Source organism: Larus michahellis, chromosome 1, assembly GCF_964199755.1.
Source record: "Larus michahellis chromosome 1, bLarMic1.1, whole genome shotgun sequence".
Taxonomy (NCBI): domain Eukaryota; kingdom Metazoa; phylum Chordata; class Aves; order Charadriiformes; family Laridae; genus Larus; species Larus michahellis.
This window is the reverse complement of record NC_133896.1, coordinates 221,814,087-221,835,939: the sequence shown is the minus strand read 5'-3', so window position 1 is coordinate 221,835,939 and position 21,853 is coordinate 221,814,087. Positions and strand designations below refer to the sequence as shown.

The 21,853-nt window shown below is 38.8% G+C and overlaps 1 protein-coding gene across 46 annotated transcripts in view; it reads right to left on the bottom strand.

Annotated features, from left to right (window-relative positions):
- Window positions 1–21,853, bottom strand: part of DLG2 (discs large MAGUK scaffold protein 2) — a 1,061,709-nt gene that overhangs the window by 446,929 nt on the left and 592,927 nt on the right. For 4 of the 46 annotated variants that reach the window (XM_074572463.1, XM_074572465.1, XM_074572466.1 and 1 more), the window contains exon 1: window positions 17,844–18,815. The exons of the other annotated variants lie outside the window; for them this stretch is intronic. In XM_074572463.1, coding sequence (XP_074428564.1) covers window positions 17,844–18,161 — 318 coding nt within the window. In that variant the 5' untranslated portion in view covers window positions 18,162–18,815. Of the gene's footprint in view, window positions 1–17,843; window positions 18,816–21,853 lie in introns of those variants that run through there. 46 annotated transcript variants of the gene reach the window in all.

The window sequence follows — 21,853 nt, the reverse complement described above, 5'->3', positions numbered from 1 at the left end:
GCTTTGTGACACATTTTGAAACGTCTTCTTCGACTGTAGTATAAGCTCTTTACTCGTACACAAACAAGGGTCCAAATATCTTTTGGTATCAGCCCATTTGGTATTGAAAGCACTGAGTTTTGCTCACTTATTAGCTCAATACTGTGCTAATACAGTTAGCACCTAAATAATTCTTCAGATTGTTAATAATATACTTAACAGTTCAGATCTATGTCTCTTCTGCACAAAATTAGTGTATTTTCATTTAAAGATACCCCCTCAAATTTCTATTTCACATGAAATGAAGATACATGGAAGAAAGCAAAATACTCTTTTCTCTCCTCTCCAGCGCGCTCTGTCTGCCTTACCTAAGCTGGGCAACAAAAGCATCATCCTGCATCTGCTACTCCATATGGGAAAATGAATATTTCCAGTGCATATGATGCTAATATAAGTAAAATGTTTTTCAAAATATTCGAAAGCAAAATATGATTAAAATTAGTAAAACATATTGATGTAAACATAGAAGAGATCAGTCAACTTAATTGTTTTATTTTCTACACATTATACAATATCATATTACTGTATATCATTCGGTGATAAGCAGTAATACCCATATATTCAATTTATATTTATTAAATAGAGGTGATAAATACTCCTTCTTTTAAAAGCTATATCAATTATATAACTTTCTGGAAACAAGAATCATTTTCTCCCCAGAAATCATCAGCTTTTATTAAAGGCTGTTTTTTCCCACTCACCCATTCATCAGTAAAGAAACACAGAAGACCTATGGTCAGAGGTCTGCGTTCATTCAGCTCAACAGAGAAGTTCAGTTTAAGCCATTTCTCACCTCTTCCCCCCCAAAAAAAGAAGCCAAATCCTCAGAATTATAATTGTAAAAACATGCCTTATTTTAGAGATATGTTACAGTTTTCCTTACCGGGACAAAAGAATCAAATGAATCTTGTTCCTGATTTTCAATAGCTGAAATTGTTTTCAACCAGAAGAGATAGCTTGAAATATCAGACATTTCAGAATGCTTCATACCGAAAGCTGCAAGATTAGTAGGACTGAGGTGAGACAGACTTGCAAAAGGAGGACTTTGGCTGTGTTACATAAAGTTCTTAATTAGATCCTTGGTACAAATTGCTATCCTAAGAATAAAAAGTTAATCAAAAAACCTCATTGGAAGGATAGGAGGGCAAGATTAGAGCCGAGACAGCTGTTTCACTTTGGGATAATCGTGCAACGGCCTCACCGGATTGTGTTCCCACTATTCAGAAGTGAAAATGTGTGAAAATTAAAATGTTCCCTTTATGTTACTTAGGACTAAACTGTTCACAGCTGATTTTCTTCAGTGGAACTCAGGAGATCTCCCTATGTTTATACTCCAATGCAGCAAGCACCTAACTCTCAGACCCCCTTGAAATCACAGCCAAAATACATTTGTGAAAAGAGGGAAAATTTGAAAGGTACTGAATACGGAATTGGCATGAGAAAATGTGCTGCAAGGACTTTTGGTGACAAACCATTAAGAATCAACCTACAAAGATTTCTTTAATCTTTTTTTGACTAAATCCAAGAAAACTACCCTAACAACCACAGGACAGTGATGGATGATTTCCTGTCTCTCCCAAAGGATGCTCTTCCAGCCTCCAGTGCCAAAAGGATGTTGTACAATGTGATCTCTCTTTACCTGTCCAGGTTTATTTTCCCTGCCCTTATGGGTGGCATTATCATACTGCAGAAATGACAAGACTTCCCTCCATCAGCGGACAGATATGTTTGTTTTACCCATGCTAAAATCCAGAGCCCACAGAAATCTTGAAGATTTCAATCAGGTCAGGATTTTAGTGACGACGTCTTTTTGGGAAGAGGGTATAGCGTACGTGCGGGCTGTCTGCTCAGAAAATTCGCACAATGACTGACACTACACAGATTTTCTGCAACCAGATGTCACCCTTTGCCAAAGAAGCTCTAAAGCAAATCTGAAATGTCAGAGCTGATAGACAGTCACGATGAAATGGAAATATCTGGTATGAGGGATGAAATACTGGAAATAACAACTTTTATATTCCCCAATTCCTCACCTTCTCATAAAAATGGATTTCCAAAAGGAAGTAGGAAGTAATTCTATGTGGAGAGGAGGAAGGGGTGAGAAGAGAGAGATTGAAACTACATGGTACTAGGGACAAGGGTAGGAATAAAGTGGCCTTCCCTGTGTATTAAACTTTTTCTTTTTGTCTACTAGTAATAATTCATTTTAGGACTCCAAATACTCATGGTCAAAGTTATCTGAAAAACCATATCAGAAGGACCAAAAATATTTGAAAAATCAAGTAAAGTTTAGCAACTGATACCGATAAAAAAGAAAATAAAGAAGAAACGTTAAAAAATCCGAAAGCTTTTCCTGGTTTATAACAAAATATTTCATTTAAAAAAACACGAAATCCTTTCACAATGTAGCATAAGAAAATTTTTGATGAGCAGTTTCTTAATAAATTGATATAAAATTTTTCAAAGAAAAAAGGGTGAACAGCCTAACATAAAAACTGGGTTGTTTTGGGGGTTTTTGTGGGGTTTTTTTTTGTTTGTTTTTGTTTTTTTCCTGAGCAAACCAATTTCTGAAAAGACCCAAAGAAGGCTTTGCAATGAAACGTGATTAATTTTGCAGAGTGGAGATGAGGAAAGGGAGACTGAGAGCTGCATCCACCCTCCACCTATGCACCTTTTATTGCTTTGCTTAATGAGAAAATTCCACTCTAACTTAAATATTGCAAAAATACTTCAGTATTAACTAAAATCCAATATCCCTGCAAAGCGTATTTCAGAAAATACATTATTTGACCAAATTAACACATTAATTTAGTGGAAATTCTGAAATAGCATATTTCTATGGTGAACAGCATACACCAAGGAGCAGGTAACTTTTTCTTCCCTTTAAAACTCGTTCCATTAGCATTCAGTACATTATTTAGTACAATGGCTTGAACAGACCTTTGGTTTCACCCGGTACAGTTGTTTTTATCATCTCAAAACATGATCAGTACCATTTGCTTCTCAGAAAAGCGGAAGAATTAAAAACTTAAATAATTAGCCAATTCTTCATCAACTCGAATAGCTAATGATTCGAGTTGAACCTGATGTTTTGGGACATAAAATGGGTCTCTCATTATGAAAATGGTTATAAAGAGCTATATATAATATAGCTAAAATAGCTATATACGGCTTCCACTTTCACTTATGTATTTTGTGCTTGTGTCAAGCTTTCAGAGGTAGGGAGCTGCAGGGTATCTTCTGTGGGAAGAGGTCAGGGCCTCCTTACTGGACACAGTTGGTTCTACATGGTTCCACAATGGCCCCATTGTAGGACACAGCTGAGCCCATCAGCCAAGCTGGTTGCGTCTCTGTGAAAGCACATTTAATAAAGGACAGAAAACGCTGAGGAGGAGAATGAGGGAACACCAGGACCAGAGCAGTAGGAGGTACTGCATGGGGAGAAGGCACACTCCAAAGAGACTGTAGCTGATGGATAATTCCATGTTGGTGCAGGTGCTCCCGCAGAGGGACTGTGGCCATGGAGGACTCACACTGGTGAGGAGGAAATGACTGAGAAGGAAGGACCAGTGGAACAAAAGTGTAAGAAGGAAGGAGAGACAAAGAGAAACCACCACATCCTGGACCCAACCTCCTGCACCACCTGTCACCTCACCAAAGGGACTGAGCACAACCTGCAGCAATGACAAGGAGGGAAGAGAGGAGTCTGGAGTGAAGCTGAGCCTGGGAAAGTGGGAGGAGAGGTGTTTTCCCTCCCCCTTGTTTGTTTCTAAATACCCAACTCAGTAATTAAATGTTTACATTAATTGGTAATAAATAAGTTAAATTGCCCAAGTTGAGGCTGTTTAGCCTGTGACAGTAATCGGTGAGCAACTTCCCTATTCTTATTTCAACTCATGGGCTTTCTCCCTCCTGTTCTTCCTGTTTTGCCCCCTGCCCTGCTGCAGGGGCAGTGAGGGAGTGGTTGTGTGGGTGCTTGGCTGCCAGCTGGGGCCAGCACACCACAACGTGATCTACTGTACTTCCAATTAAAGCACATTTCAGGAGACTTTCTATCACATTTGAAAAACGATCTTATAGAATACCTAAAGCTTTTCCAGTAAAAGGAAAAAACGCTACAGACAGGTAATACCTTGGGTCAAGACAGTGATGACAAAATTTGAATAAAGAACTCATAATGTATCACAGTATCACAAAAGCTGATGCAACTACATCAAATAAAAGCTCATATAGTTTATACACAAAGACACAACTGTCCTAGGCATCCCCTTATGTTTTATAGAAAAAAATTTCATTCCAGGTTCCTTTACGCCTTATACGTGTGATGCCATTTATAATGCATATTTATTTCTATGAAAACAAGTACTGCTATCAATCAAGTAAATGTTAAATAATTCAACCAGTAAGATTACTTTTTATAATTTGATATAACAGATCAGCTGGGAATACCCCACTATGTCTCCAGCAGAGAATTTTAGAAATTATTTAACTGTCCTCAGCCTTTTACATGTCTCCAACTAGATTACTGCCTTCCTATGAAACATTAAAATGTTTAATTTTTAAAATAAATTTTAGTGGAGAATAGCTTCTGTAAAGCTTCGTTGGAGTTTTGTCAGTGGGTTGTTTACAAACCTTTAATACATTAAGAACAAATGACTGAGATAACAGAGTGGTTCATTTTATAAGTATTTTACATTAGAAAAATAAGAGCAACATAGCCATGCAATTTTACATACAGGTGTATTTCCTTATGGTTGTAGAAATGCGTGTGCTGTTTAAGTCTGAAGGGCTTTGCTGGTTGTTCTTATTGAGTTTTCGATCAAAAGGAAGAATAGTATAGTGATTGCTAAGTTCTAGATGAAAAATCTTGCACCACGATGGCTGATCTTTTGCATCCAATAATCAGAGGCAGTAATACTTCTTTATAATACTTCCGAATCAACTGAAAGCCTGCTTCACTAACTTTTCCCACCAGTGCTTCGGTAGTTAAAGATCAGTCGTTGCAGCAATTAAAATTGACTTCTGTGGCCTTCAAAATCCTTTGGTGGATTGAACCTGAGTGCATGATGTCTACAAAAAATGTAATTTTCTTTCCTCTTCTCATCTGCCAATTTTGATACTGTAGTTTCAAGATAAATTAAAAATTAGAAATTAATACAGAAGTAGCATTTTCTGTGTGTTTGATATATTCAACTTTGAAAACATCTTATGTTTTTTATTTTAATCCTGCCAGTTTACAAATCAGATGTATTTTTTTAAGGAATTTTCTTCTTTCTCTTCACTTTTGCATAGAAATGGAAAAGACAATAGCATGAACTAAAAAACCCCCATCTAATCAGCCAATCTAATTGCAGGTTAGACTACTACTTCGGTCCCGGTTCAGCAGGGTACTTAACTTTTGGCTTGACTTGCCAAGTCCCACTAACACAGGCTATTTCAGTGTGCTTAGGGAGCAGTGTTAAGCACTGTGCTGTGGACTATGGTCCACAAAGTTTTCATTTTCCTCTCTACTGTCATGGCTTATTATTGAATTTCAGTTTTTCAGATGTCCCTGAAGAAAAATATTGTTTAAGAAGTTTCAGCTATCTTTAATGACTTTTTGTCATTTCTGTTTTGTTCTTACATTTTCAGTATTTTCTCCTCTTATTCCAACTCTACCAATTTAGTAGTACAAGAACGAGTTAAACTGTGTTGTCCATCTCTGCACATCATCCCAGCAATGAGGTCAGCTCAAACTGCTGAAGCAACCATCCTGTATTGACAGAAAGGCTGGAGAAATAACGCTGACTGAGTAATTGCTTTGTACCTCCAAGCCAGTATGTCCATCACCCCAAGAGCACAGCCCTTCCTTTAGCTGAAGGTCCTCATAGATTGAACGAGCTGATGCAAACTGACTCACTTTGACAAAGACCTCACTACCCACTGCAAAGATTTCTTCAGTAACATGATGAACCACTAGCCTTGAAAAGATGGAAATCCTATCAACATACACAGGCTCAGGGATCCAGGAAGTCACTGAGATTCCCAACAAAGGGACTGGGCTTGCTGCCACACCTCCATGGTGGCCACAAGCAGCAGAGGCCCTTGAAGGTCTGATGGAGAACAAATTCCAGATACCCTTCCACACAGATGGATTAGCCAAAACCCAACATAAATCAGCTAAAAATTAGAGTACTTCAACAAATAGTGCAAGTTGGTCCAGTCTAGCTGTTGCCTCCAGGACTAAGATATGACAAAGGGGTTGAAAATGCAAAGCTCCCCCTCTGTTTGATGTGCAATCCACAAAATGTTAACCTCCCTGGCTCAGCCTTTACAGTCTGCCGTCGAATCAACATTGACCTAACTCACAAATGTATCGGAGAACAAAAGAATCATATAGCTGTTCCTTCTGAAGTGCTTTAAGAAATGTCAAGACATCAGGCAGCAATGACGTCTGGAGAAAACACAAACAGGATCAATTTTGCTTTGATCACCTTTCCTGCCCCTGGTTATTTGTTGAACACCAATGAATACTTCAGATTGCCAAAAGAATTTCCTTTGTCTTTGCAGTTTTATTATTGCTATTAGTAGTAGTAGAAACAAAACCAAGCTCCTTTACCCCTCATCCCCCTGCCACCAAAGGTTTCTGATGTGGCAATTCTGTTCCCTTTTGCATTTTTCTGTTTTGTCAGATTTGCTGAACCCTCAAGTGCAAGAGGTAACATGATGAAATAGAAACTGGCAGAAAGTACATTAAAGTTATTATCACCTGAGGACAAATCCTGGCAAGGGAACCACAAGAAAAAAGACTTCCATCTGGAAATAAGACGAAGTGCATACATGTAAACCCAGTAATTCCACTACTGTTTTGGCAGCCATTCAAATAAAAGTGAAAATACAGATGAGGTATGAAAAAAAAGTGTGTATAATTAATGGGGCTCTTCAAAAAGAAGACAGAAAGGGGCAAAGGTGATAAGGAAAACAGGTCCTTAACTTCCCCATTACCAAAAACGTGTTTTGAAAGGGCATTACATAAAGTGAGCAAAAGGCAACCTTTTGGTTAGAAATTACAAGGGCTACCATCAGAAGATACAGTGACCCAAGAATTATGAATCTGAAGAGCTCTTCAGTTTTTGACTATTCAGCAGAATATTTCCACAATTCTGCATTTTCATCCACAACAAAGAGCTGATTCATTCCTTTCTGTATTCTCCGTATGATTAACGTAATGTTTTACTTTTGATACATGGACTAGTTTAGCTGATAGGCAGCAACCAATGCTTAAAACCAAAACAACTGGAGTGATAACCTCAATTTTCAGCACAAATTACTTAAAGACTAATGTATCAGTTCCAAGTTTGTGCTGACTGCATAGACTTAAATGCATCTCAGTAAAAACAGAAGATCCACTGAGAATACTGCCATGACAACTCAAAGAAAAAAAGAATTACAAAAGGCAGCTTTTTTTACAGATTTATGCCTGCAGAAATGATCAGATTGCTACCGCTTTCATACTTGCAACTGCTGAGCAAGCTAATAACTGCCCCAGAGGCAACTGCAGTATATCATGACTCTACTTATTACTTATGTTACACCTACGTGTGGTACATTGCAGAAAAAGTATATTATAGACAAATTGAACTGCAACAAACTCTTATATTTTGTAGGACTTGACTTCTATAAAATCATTAAAAATTTAAATAAAATTGACTTTAAAAGTTATAATGATAATAGTAATAACTCTAAGTGTTTTCAGAGTTTTGGAAAATCTTATAGGCCAGGATTTTCAGAAATGCCCAATGATTAATGGGCACCCACATCCACCCAGTGGCAGTGGATGCCGAGCTAAGTGAGTGTTTCCAAAAATTAGACTTCTCCTTGGAAGTATGAAGATGTGGCACCATCTTCCCCCATGACATTCTAACCTCCTCCCCAAATTTTGCATGACTACGTCTCTAGCCAGTCGTTACTGGTTATTCCCCTGCAGACGAGTTCTACCCGTGATCAATCCCGTGATACTGTTATTGTGCTCTGCATATGCAATGCTAAAAAGCAGTTCCTGAAAAATTAAATCAATGGGCACTGAGGATAAACAGTTGTCAATAACTGAATGAATATCATTATTGCAAAAATTTTCATGTATTTCATATACAAATGCAAACACGTTAGCAGGATGAATAGCCAGAAAATTATTAATAAGCTGCAGTGGAACCTGGATTTCATTCACATGTTTTAAGGGTTCTTAGGTTAAACAGTTTGGTTTTACTTCCACAAACATGTTTTTTCTGCTTGTTAGGAAGAAGTGCAGAGTAACGTACCGTAATCCCTCCAAGTCTGAAACCAGGAGCTGTGCTAAATTCTGGTAAGTCAGAGATACAAGTCTAATGAAGAAAACTGATGATGATCAAACTGTTTAGATCTTTTATTTTTAAATAACTCCATATCCTATCAATTTAAGAAAATTCCTTACTTTACCCATCATTAGAAGATGTGACCTGATTATATATCCTCCTTTGGTTTGCACGTAGCTGCATACAACATTATAATATACCTATAAATCTATTAAAACATTACATGTATTAAAACATGCATGTATAAAGGTCTTGTAAACTATAAATGTGCATACTCAATGTTACTCTTTTTTCATTTTTATACACACAATTAAAAAATGGAAGGGAATTTATGTCAAAGGAGTGAGATATTTTGCTGATAGGGCAGGAATACCAGCTAGCTAAGAAAGCTGCCGTACAGAGACAGAGCCGTATTCATGGAAGACGTATATTCCAGTACTACATAGTGTAAGTTTTAATAACTGTGTTTGGTTGGGTAGGGTTTTTTTTCTTTCGTTTTTTAAACTATGTCTTACTAACTTCACATAAAAAAGTTGTGTTTGAGAAGTGACCTGTTGGAAAATAAAACAATAGAGGAGTGTCTTTTCTACGGGCTGAAAGCACCTGCCTCTAAACCTATGCTCGAGCAAGTCGGTGGCGTACAAAGACCAAAGACTGTTCAAAACACGGTAGGAAACATGACAGCATCAGCCTCAGAGAGAATGAGAGACCGGGGCTCTGATTTTTTTACTGCCTTCTTATTAAATACATAGGTAAGAATTGTTGGTTCTTCTTGCAAAATGCCGTTTGCCTGTTCGAGTCTGGCTGCCTGACTGCAGGCTCACACAGCTAAATTCAGTTGCAACAACTGACCTGTGGCAAGTGACTCCTGTACTGCAAGATGGACAGGTTTCGAGAGAACCCAGATGTGTCTGCTGAACAGAAAGGGAAAGAGAACAAGGTGTCCCCAAAACTCTCCCTTTCTGAAACGAAACATTATTTTTTTCTGAGTTCTTGGAGGTAGCAAAGCGCTTGATACAAGTTTCTGCACTTAGCACAGGGAGGCCCCCAAGCGCTATTGTGTTGTCAAAACCCAAACGCACACATCAGACGGCACATTAAGTGTGACTACCCTTGAAAGAGGCAGCTGCGCGCTATCTTCTGGGACACGTCCCTTGTCACAGGCTTCTGCTCTCAGCCTTGTGCCGGCGCTGGAAGCTGTGCCAGTGGACACCAAGCTGGGCCACGAAATAGGTCTCTCAAACACCTTTGGTTTTCTCCTGGTTTAACTTTCTGGCTCATCCGCCCCCTGAGCTCAGCACGCAATCGTATAACGCAGTGCCAGGAAGGAAGCGAAGTGTAGGGCTGGGACCCCGCTCCTCCGGCAGCCACTCCTAAGCGGAGCACAGCTGCATTTCTCCTTCCCAAAGCTGTCAAAATCACATCTTTCACAAAACAGACCCTACAGAATGAAGAAAAGTAAGACCAGAGCTTAGACCTTACTCACATTTTCAACAAATATTGAATGTGCTCATCTATCGGGTGAACGATGACTGCAACATAAAAACCAGCACACGGATAAATAGCAAAAGCTCCTGTGATCACGAATGCAACAAATACCAGTTCGGTATGGAGGAAGTGATTATTAGAATTTAAAAGAAAAACAAACATAAACAAGGAGTCTTAAAGGCCTCTGTTTAACTGTTTTCCTATCTGAGTGCAGCGTAGCTGCTCTGCTGTGACAGTTACCGGAAGCCTACGGCACTGCTCCATTCTGCTCTCATTTGAAATGCATAATGAAAATCATTTGTCTGATGTTCTGTTTGACCAATTACACGAGCAATTTCAGCCGCTGAAGTGACCTGCTTCTCCTTGTGCAAATACTTAATCAGAAAGGTAGAACTCCATATTAAAAGTACAATATATCTAAAACAAAACCAGATGTTATTTTGCTAAATTGGATTTCGTACTGCATTCAGAGCTGGCTCCTGTGACTTAAAAGAAAGATTATACCAGAACTGGAATTTACAAAAAGGATTATTTTGTTTATTTTTCTGATGTTCATTTTAGATATCACAGAACATGTATTTTGAATACATAAAGAAGTCCTTTTTGATCCCTGTATTTCTAACTCTCAAAACAATGGGAGTTTTTGAAATTAGGTGACCATTGAGCTGATTCATCTGATTAACTGCAGCAATTTATGAAAAAAAAAATACTTATACAAAAAGGTAAATGAATATAGGTTATTTAATTTATAAACTCTATTGTAACAATCTATGGCTTATTTCAAAGCAAACACAGATCTTAAAAGCAAATTTAATCCATAATTCTTTTTTGGCTTTATTTTTCTTATTCTTCATCCAAAAGCCACATGCAGACAGAGAGCTAAATTGGCAAACTCTGTAAATCCTGTCAATACTGCAACCAGAAACTCCCTTTAGTTTGTTTTTTTGTTTTTTTGGGTTTTTTTTGTGGGGAACTCTGACATTTTCACACTTGATTCAAATACCTCAGAACAGTAGAGACAGCCATTTCCAAAACAGAAATAAATTTTCAGGTTGTGTCTTCAAGTCATGCCAAAATATCTGAGGTAAATTCTGTCTCAATCTTTGCCATTGTTCAGCATCCAGCTATAAACTGTCACGCATCATCCTTCACTTGTTTTGTTTTGAGTAGACCAAAACCATCTTGTTGAGTTGCTGCAAAGGTTTTGCATCTTTGAACACCTAATTTACATGTAGTGTAACATCAGACAGAAAGCACAACCAGGGTTATCAAGTCTTATTCCTATCATCTTAAGCAAGCCATAAGGAAATCTTTTTTTTTTTTTTTTCCTTCTGTCCAGAGAGCATGCAGTCTGTCAGTCCTGCTGACAGGCCACAAACCAGTTCCAGCAACCTATAAACTCATGAGCCAATGTAAGAGAAGGGAAGACTAAAATCATAGAATGGTTCGGGTTGGAAGGGACCTTAAAGATCATCCAGTTCCAACCCCCCCTGCCCTGGGCAGGGACACCTCCCACCAGCCCAGGCTGCTCCAAGCCCCGTCCAGCCTGGCCTTGAACCCCTCCAGGGATGGGGCAGCCACAGCTTCTCTGGGCAACCTGGCCCAGGGGCTCACCACCTTCAGAGTAAAAAATTTCTTCCTGATATCCAATCTAAATCTACCCTCTTCCAGTTTGAAGCCATTACTCCTTGTCCTATCACTACATGCCCTTCTAAAAAGTCCCTCTCCAACTTTCTTGCAGGCCTCCTTCAGGTACTGGAAGGGGCTATAAGGTCTCCCCAGAGTCTTCTCTTCTCCAGGCTGAACAACCCCAACTCTCTCAGCCTGCCAAAATCTTATTGTGTCATGAGCCATCAGAGTAATACAGGACAGACCAAAGACTTTCCTGTGTTCTGAGTTCCTGGATGTTCCGAGGAGTGGATTACATGGCAGACTATAGCAAAAGTGAAAAAAAAAAGTTTCTGAATCCTTTTGGGCTCTACCAGTCTGGTCCTAGGGAAACGCCCTTCTGTTCTCAAATATGATGAACAGTTTATCCATGGGTGAATACACGTGCCAAGTAGTAGAGAAATTTATCAATAGCAGGAGGACTATCAGAGCACTTGTGCAGTTTTGGCCAATTACCAATGCTACAAACAACCCCCTTCCAAATTCTACAATTCCCTTCCCATGCCCCCTTTCATCGCCCCTGAAAATCCCAGAAGCCAAATTATATGTCAAGGGGAGAAAATGTTCTTGGCTTCTTGAGGCATCTAGGAGGAGAAACTTTGAAACATGGGATTAATTAAATGCAAATCTAAATATGGTGCAACAAATCATGCAAATTAAGCATTAACATATTTATGACTGAACAATCAGCAGGAGCTAAAATGTGTGTAGATAAACCATAAATCATTACAAGCATTGGTTAGTACAGTACATAGCATATAGTTATCCTTTTCAGTATTTAAATGAAACTATATAGAACATCTTGCACACAAATACTTTCATGATTGTTGTAATCATGCCTCTTTCTCAAATGTCTTTTCTACCACTAAAAATTATGTATCATTAAAAATATTAACACTGATGAAAGACCTGATACATTAAGAGAAAGAGACAGAATATTATACAAGAACAACAAAAAAGAACTTCCACTTTTCTTTTACTCATAATGGCCTTTGTAAGCAATGCTACATTATCAATCCAGGCAGAGGTGGCTGAATGACCCCTTGAGATTCGGTGGAAAATCTGGAATGAATGTCACATCCCCAAGTTCCCAAGTCTGCAGAGCACAAAGCCTCATGCCTAGTGCTGGGGTTTTCTTTTTCTTTTTCCTTTTTTATTAAACCTGAATGTTATGCAGAAAGTCCAAGTGTGTCTCAGCATGTTTAGTTTCTGTCCTTTTCATGACATACCACGTCCGTCTTTCAAATCGGAATCACACAAACAGCTATTACACTAAGGAAGCCGTATTTCCAAACAAATATCATGCAATATTTCCTGTTACTTCTGACCAGGAACCTTTCTTACATCGCTAATGAGATTGCTGACCTCAACACAGGGGACTCAAAGGCTAATCTTTGACCTCCTTTTTATGCCTAACGTAATGTAAATGGTATGAATTCAGTATTAACATGCTTTCCTGGCTTTGGTAGAAGAAATAGGTTAAACATGAATGTAAAAGCATAATGTTTTCTAAAGCAGCTGTCCTGGGAGAGTGTCAGATATGAATGCCACTCAGAATGCTGTGGACCTCTCAAAGCTCCCTGTCCGTCAGCGCGACTGGATACAGGAATTGTTAGACCAGTATTACTCATCTTGCAAAAGAACACACCAACAGCTTTTGTATTTCCGCTTCGAAACATTGTCAGCAATCTGTGCAGCTGTCACTTAAAGACGTACAAATGAGTTTGTTTCTGTAAATGCAGCAAAATGATCCATTGAAGGCAAGATACTGAATTAAGACACATCTCCCTAAAACTTAGGAGTTGTCGCCTAAATCCACTGATAAGAGCGTACCAGGCTGAGAATGGGATGAACTTCTTTCTCCGTTACAAATTGCCTGGCTACTCCTCTCTGTTTTATCTTTCTTAGCAGTGTCAGAGTTAAATCGAATCTTTAACTCTCATCCTATGGCATCTAGCTCTCAATAGCCTTCAAGATTATGGAAAAAAGAAGTTTAAAAGTCAAACAAAGAGCATTATTTGGCTCTCCTTTAGCTGTTATTTTACTGTCACTTGAACATACTAAATTAGAGTGAAAAGATCTCCCTTAGCTAACTAAAATAGCTCTACGTACCTCCATTGCCAGGAGAGACTTGACAGAAGAATGGCCAGTTGCATGTGGGAATCTGTGAACCTGAAAGGAGTAATCTAAGCTTTCAAAAACACAACCCATGACAAATCATTTCTTTATACTGTCAGGAGAGCCAGTGCCTCTTGGAATAGACCTTCTGCTCTAGTACTGTAGAAGAATGCCTCGAAGCCAGCTCTCACCTCACGTCACCATGCAAAGAGCTCTCAAATGATATACTGAAATTTCAGCACTGGCGCCAAAGGCCTTCAAAGACAGAAGACCGTTCTCAGCTGATACTTCAGAATTTGGCTACTCACTGCCTTTTTTAAGTCAAGCCACACCTATAAACTAGGGTTTAGCTCACAAGCCTCTCTACCAGGTAACAAAACAGCTCAGTGACGGTATGTCTTTTAAAAGACAAAAAACCCCTTTGTTCTGATATATCTGGAAAAATACCAACCAACCCAAAAAGTCATCAAAGCTGACATTGACAGTAAACTATTTAAAAATATGCGTAAATTTACACTTCTATGTAAGTTTTCAAAATAAAACACATGTATGCATTTCTGCCCTTAACACATCCAGGATACCACCTGATACGAGATATTTTTCCTTGAGAACATTTCAAAATGGAAGGGCCAAAAACTTAATAGCAAATAGAGTTAGCTGAATTAAAGCGGAGTCCACTAGTGTCTTCTGAACTGGGAAACAGCCAAAGATGGGAATCCACTTCTGTCTCTTCCTTCCCCTTTAACAGAACAATATTGAGCTCTAGGATCTGAAAACATGCAGTTACACATATCGGAAAGGTGATTAGAGGAGGCCCTCTTTAATGTGGACTGCATGAAGTAAAATTTATACCTTGGGCTTCTTAAAACCGCAGCTCAATCTCTGCTGTTTCCTCTTCAGCCTGTAATCAGGGTAATACAGACTCCTATCCCTCCCTCCCTCCGTTCTGCACAAAGAACAGCCGGTCATTGCACACCTGCGGCTACCCGTGTTATCATACATTTCTAATCTGATTAATCAGTAGATGATATGTTCCAGCGGCGTATATGTGCCAACAAGGAAAGCAGATCCAATGTTACAAACTACACCCAAAATTAGAATGACCCGTGGAAAACGTCAGGTCACCTCCTTGTCTCTGCACTGCCCCCCACCCCCCAAATTTCACTCAGATCTCCCCCAGTGAGCATAACACTGACCTTAGATAGGAAATCACTGAGTGAACCACACAAGTTATGAGACTCCATGATACTAACACTGATAGAGATAGATGGTGCACTGCAAAGAAACAAGAAATATTTCCAGGCAATGGGGCCATATAAAACTTGCCTATTAAATTACTTTTCTTCTTTATCTTTTTTTTTCTTTTTTTTTTTTTTTCCTTTTAGTTAAGGAAACAGACTGTAAATAAGTTAGTCAAAAAAAGGACTGGAAGTAAAAAACAAATTAGGTCTTGGAATCAAATTTCCATCTACACTTGATTTCAACTCACTTTCAAAATTAAGATTTTTTTATTTTTTTTTTAATTCCAAATGAAGTCCTGCGTGGCTATATAGAGAGCATTTTTCTACCCATAACTGAACATAAAACTGTTAGCAAACGCAAACATGCAAGCTAGCAACGCAGAATTTCTAAGACAGTTAAAAAATTGCTAATACCAGAGTGCCATTCTTTGCTCTGACGTACTAAAGAAGAAGGAACTGGTCAAGAAAACGGAGCCATGTCCTCAGCAATAAATATCAACGTTTTTATCAGGATCAAGATGACAAAGTGTACATTAGTAACAGCTCTCTAGTACACACTCTAGGAATTAAGGACCTGTGAATTAAATTTGGTACTATAGTATAGTACTAATCAAGAAACAGTTTTTCCAAGGTGTTTTGTCTTTCTTGTGCTTGAAGAAGGTAGCCTCACCCACAAATGTCAAGTAGAAGAAAAAGCTGCTCAGAATTAAAAAAAAAAAAATACCCCTCCACCTTTGAGGCTGTCACTAGCTTACTTATTATTTCATTTACACATAAGGTGGAAATTTCAAATAAATTTACTGTGTTTTTTTAGGCTAGCGAATATAACTGTTTCACTACTGCTCCTTATTTTGGCAAGAAAGACAGTTTTCCCAACCAACATAGTCCTCAAAAAACATCACTGACTTCAACCTGCAGCCCCAAAGTAAGGGCAATTACTAAAGGCAGTTCCATCATATTTCCCCATATCGCATCTATTGAATATATTTGATAAAATGATTGTCTAAGTGTATGTACATACGACTATATATAAACACACACACACACACATATATCACACACTCTTTCCTTTTTTCCCATAGCTTGCACAATGCTTACTTTGCACAGAGAAAAAAAGTGAGATTTTTATTAGAAACGAACTATCTCACAACTCTATAACATAAAAATGACCAAGTATTTGCCAACGTAACTAGCTAAGTCCATCTCTAGGTACAAACCATCAGTTTGATTGACGGTAGGTTGATTAATTATAGGCAGAAGGCAAGAAAGGGACTTTCCTAAACAGAGTAAGGTGGTTGGCATTGAGAACATACCGTAAAGAAAGTTTACACCACAGACTTCAAAATTAAACATGAGGAAGTACACACACCTGAACAACTTCACATTATCCAAATACAAGTGGATGTGATTACAAGGGCATTTAAAATACTGAAATAACTTTATAATGCATCTATAACTTAGATACTGATGTAGTCTTAGAAATGGCCTTTAATTTTTTAATTTTTTTTTAAATTTTTTTAACTGCTCCTTCATTTTCTCTTTATAAATTCTATACCTTTGAAAACCAAGGAACTCTTTCCTTTTCCTTTTCTTTTTTCCTTCAAGCTTTTTCCAAAACAAAAATCTTCATAGCCTAAGAAAATGTTCAGAGTTTTTTACAATTATAATTAGAACAAAGTCGAGTTCTATGTTTTACATATTATTTTAACATTGGCTTTACTCTGGCATAAATAGTTGTATGTGCTTTGATTATGACAGAAAATGTATAACACACTGTAGTCACATGCAACATTTTGGTCACTCCAAAACATATCAGAAAGCTTCCTTTTTCCACTTGGCAATAGATTTGAGGCAAAAAAAGGAAGCTTTTTTTCTATACAGCAATCACTTTCAGTCAACAGAGCATCACTTTTTTAGACCATAAGACAAGATAAAGTACAGCTACACTCTCTGACAAACCTTTGCCTTATTGCTTTTCTGTTCAGTGAAAATATATTAAAACCATTTCCATCAAAGAATTGATTTAATCTCTAGAGAGGGTGCACATGTTCAATGTGGGCTAAGGCAAGTTAAACACTGGTGTACACTATTTCAGTAAGTAAACATATATCTCAAAATCCTATTTCAACATCAAATTCTGCTTTTTTTTTTTTTTAGCGTGAAATTATGAGAAAGTGATTTGATGTTGACAAAATACAAAGCTTTTGAATGAGCTTAAAGTCTTCTAAGGCAGAAATGAAAACATGCATCAGTGGAGAAAGCGTTAATGCTTTTTAATGGTAAGCATCATATGAGTGTCACTGTGATTTCTGTTTCACAGTGCTGGGTTATCTCCTGTGTAATTATTTTCAGCACGGGTATCTGTGCCCATCCGAGACCCTGGGTGGTTCATATTTGAAAATACACTGCCTTGCCATTAAATAAAAACCTATAGGTTTGTGAAAGCTGAAGAGCTATTTCACATTTATTAAAGATTTCTATTACATTTGAAGTTCAAAAGAGGAAAAACAGGTCATACTTTCTCTTATTAATAAATCAAAGACACCCCCCATTATGTTCTGTATTTAAAATATCCTTATTAACTTCATGCAATATTTGAAAACAAACTGTTTACAGAAGCAGGAAAAATCCATTATGGGGGGGGGAAGGGGGATAAACACATCCTTTCTTTGCAGAAGACAATGCAATACAAAGTTTATAGAACCTGGAGGTAGAAACCAAAACATTTTAACAAGAAAATGCTTCCAAGAGGACCCCACAATTTCCGCAGGCCACAGAGAATCAATTTTCAAACAACAGACATCACCAACCCACAGCTCGCCCTTGCACAGAATTTTTCCAGAAGGCACCGCTAAACACAAACCAAGACACAGCACAAAAAGTTGCCGACACCGCCAAACCTCACTTTCTTTCCCTGGAGCATCCTCCAAGTCGCTTGGAGAGTGAAGAATTGGCTCACCTGCACCGGGGGGGACCAGCCGTGGGCACAGGCGCACTCTGACCACCACTCCCCCGGGCTGCCCTGTGGCTTGGCTGGGGATTTATGGGGGCTCTTCCGCACTGTGTCCCACAGAGGGACAAACTTGCTCCTGCTCTGGTTGGCATCCCCAGGTCCCCAAGAGGGAAGCGCCTGGGAGCTATACCGGAGCCCCGGAGGATGCTGGTGCCAACGACAGGCGCAGTGGGCATCCCTGGCTACGGGAGGCAGGCTCCTGCCGGCATCCGACCCCTCGGACCCCCTGCCGCAGCTGTGCTGCTTGGGAAGGTGTGCGTGCATGGCGCACCCAGGGCTCCCTTTGGCCAGATTGCACGCAAGGGCTTCTCCTCCCAGCCGTGGGGTCCTTTGGCGGGGCCTCTCCAGCCCCCTTGGCAGCAGCTAGCGGCAGGGCATGGCGGGAGCGGGGCGCAGCAGGAGCTGCTGGCCGGCAGCTCTGTGTCAATACCGGACTCCACTCGCGCAGCGACTTGACAGCATCCCCGCTGCAGGCAGAAGCAATCAATGCTCTGCGTGGCTGGGAAACGCGCCTGCATCCCTTTCTGGATGACAGACCACGGGAGAAGAGGGAGGGGGAAAAATAAAAAAAAAGGCAAAACAAAAAACCAGGAAAAAAAAACAAAAACAAACACAACACAACAAACCAAAACCCACTCTTGCGATTTTCAGGAAGATTTAGTCTTTTTCTAGCTGACCCTGACACAACTCGCAGGCACCCCGCTGAAGCAGATTTGTATGTACACGCTTTACAGGCAAAGTGCTTTCTTGTGGAAATAGCATCTAGACACGCTCCTGGAAAAGACACACCTTTGCCAACAATCAAAACAGACGCGGGAGTGGTTTGGGGTTTTTTTTTTCCCCCCTGCATGCCTGAAAAGACCTTGTCAACAGAATTGCATCAGAAGATGCAAATGACAAGTTCAGGGAGAATGTTATCTGCCCTAAATGCTAAACTGCAGCGTAAACCCTGGTATGTACTAATGGACATCATAAACATAAGGGAAAGAGAGCAAGAAGCTGATTTTAAAAATAAAGCCACTTAGAAAAGATCTGTGCAACAAATTAAGGAATCTTCAGCAGCTTATATAGAGAAATGCGAATATATTTATTTGTGCATAAGGTTTTCAAGATTATGACTGATTTATCATTTTCTTCTCACTTTTTCTCCTCTTTACAAATTCCTTGATTCTTGTCTGTAATCTTCTGTACAGAGTTTTCTGTAAAACCTCTCCTGTTTTTTTCCTACACAATACAATCTCTTTTCCTTAAATTTCCCTGCAATCTTTATTTGCAAGTGTTTTCTTTTCTTTCTTCTCATAGAAGTGACAGGGGTGTAAAGTGTACAAAATCTGGGCTGGCTGTTTCCAGCACGTGGAGAGGTTCAGGGACGTACTCCAGCCTCAGGTGACTAAGTCTTTAGCCCCTTAAGGGACAGTGGATTTTGGACTCCTATAAAGCTAAAATTTTTGGAGATTTTATTTAAACCTAAGCCTGTCTCAGGTACTTTTAATCATAGAAAACAACGCATTTATTTCTAAAAAGAATTTACAGGGCGTGTGACAGAATCCTTTTATGTCTGCTGGTGTTCAACTAGGATTTAACTACACAAAAATTAAAACGGGATTCATAAGTGATATGCACAGTTTTACCATTCTAAAGACTAAAGCAAATTTGCTTTTAAAAAATTCAGGGAGACAACTATGACTATCTCCAAATGTACCTTCAAATGAGATAAATGATTTTTTACAAAGGCTTTGGTGCAATAAGACGGTTCAATTGTTTAATGCCTCCTAAATTGCTGAACTAAAATTCTTCAAAGCTTAAGCATTGCTAAAATAGATAACAATACAACCTGGCAGTAATTCTTAATGAAAAATTATGGCAGTGCTCTAACAGCGGAGAAAATATTTTTACAACATTGTAATTCACATTGTCGCGTGTGGAACTAACACCAGTTTTAACTGTAAGTTCAAGGTGCAAGTCCCAAATTATACTACAATCGTGTTATAATGCGATGTTTATTCAGAACTTGGCTGAAAAGCCAAAATGATATACCTGGCTGTGACCTCTCACATAACAAGTGCCCAACGGCACGAATTCTCGTAGCTTTGCATACGGTTAAGGTCACTTCATGTTTAAAAAACAAATATTAATGCACTTCTGAATTGCAGGTGCAGATATGAAAGCCAGCACTTAAAACTCCGAGCTAAGGGAGTCTACAGGGTAATCCTTGCTACACGTAAAGTAAATGTGAAGATACGTGAGATTGAATCCATGTTCTTGAAATTTTACTTGAGCATGAGGGGTGAAGGTGTAGAAGCTCTCCAGAAAGCTGCTTTCCTCTAGTGCTCAAGGGTAACTCAACCCTGACCACCTAAAAACTCGTCTACCAGAGAATAATCCAAATCATTACTGCATCGTTTCCAGCAGGACTACCTCTATGTAAGAAATATATATAATTCAATAATATATTTATTTATATGCCAAATATATGTATATTTAAAGACAAAAAAATAACAAAGCCAAATTCAGATTTCATCTTCACCATCATAGACCTGTATTAGCAGTGTCCATCAGCTTGAGACCATCAGCTTTTTTCTCACGCAGCAAGCTACCCAGTTCACTTCAGAATATTCCGATGCTATTGCAGCTTTCTCACATGCCAGTCAGAATCTAAAAGAAACACTCAAAATACTTCTTTCAAAGCTATTAGCAGAAATCTGGATAATTGCAGAAGTCAAAAAAAAAAGTCACACACAAATTTTAAAAAGGCCACTCAAAAAAAAAAAAGATATTAAAAAAAAAAAATAAATCAGGGCAAACAACATGGTTGGGGAGTGGAAAGAATGTACGCATTCAGTCACCAGACACACCTCTACACTGACAACACTGGGTAAAGCCACCTGCACCAGGACACTAAAATGTTTATCACAAACCCTCGTACTCCTGTACGAGCAGCAAGAGTCCTGACCTTTTAGCACCCCTTTTTACACCCCAACCAGAACAATGCAGAACTGCAAAGGCATCCTTTTGACCATAACGTTTATTCATACGCTGTTAAAACACTATATTTGGAATGGCCTCTTATGAGAATGTGGAAAAAAAAAAAATTCAGAAGAATTTGACACCCCTGAACTTGTCCTGAACCTACCTGACACTACTAGGCTACTTCATACTTAAAAAAACCTGTTCATTAATATTTATATTAATAAATGATTTAACTGTCCACATTTTAATTTAGGGTTTGACACGGCCTATGTGAGACAAAGCCCCTTGAATATGGGATGTGTATGTGCAACAAACTGCTAGACAACATGGTAAAATGGATTCAAAAGATAATGTGATTTCATCAGCTGTAATTGAACCATTGTATTAGACAGGACGGCACGCACTTCTGGATGAACTTGGATTAACACATGGCTCAAATCCACATGCCCGACTATCACCCTAATTTGATAATAACCGGTGCACAAAGCAAACCCGAATGTTGTACAGTACACTGTGTGAACTGCGTTTGACCCGATGCTGTTGTGGAAAAATCTCACTAATTTTCTTTTTAAAATATTAAGCAGGCATGACAAAATGGAGCAAATAGATTTAGCTGATATTCTACCAGCACAAATAGCTGTAACTGGATTACAGTAATGTTGGACATACACCAAAAATAAACACTAAGAAGAGTTTGCTTCGGGCAAAAATGTGCATATGGGAAACAAAAAGTGCATATGGGAAACGAAAATTATTAATAGAGTTCTGAAAGGGAAGCTAGAAGCATGGGCGAAGATGATTTAGATGTAGTAACAGATTTTCCCCTCCAACTAAGAATGCAATGTTATGCAACCGTAAAAAAGACAGAATGGAAGAAGAGTAATAAACATGGAGTAGATCGGCTTATTTAGTGGTCCTAAAATCTCTACAAATATTTTTCTAGGGAAAAAAAAAACCGCAATGAGAACAATTATTATTATGGCAGC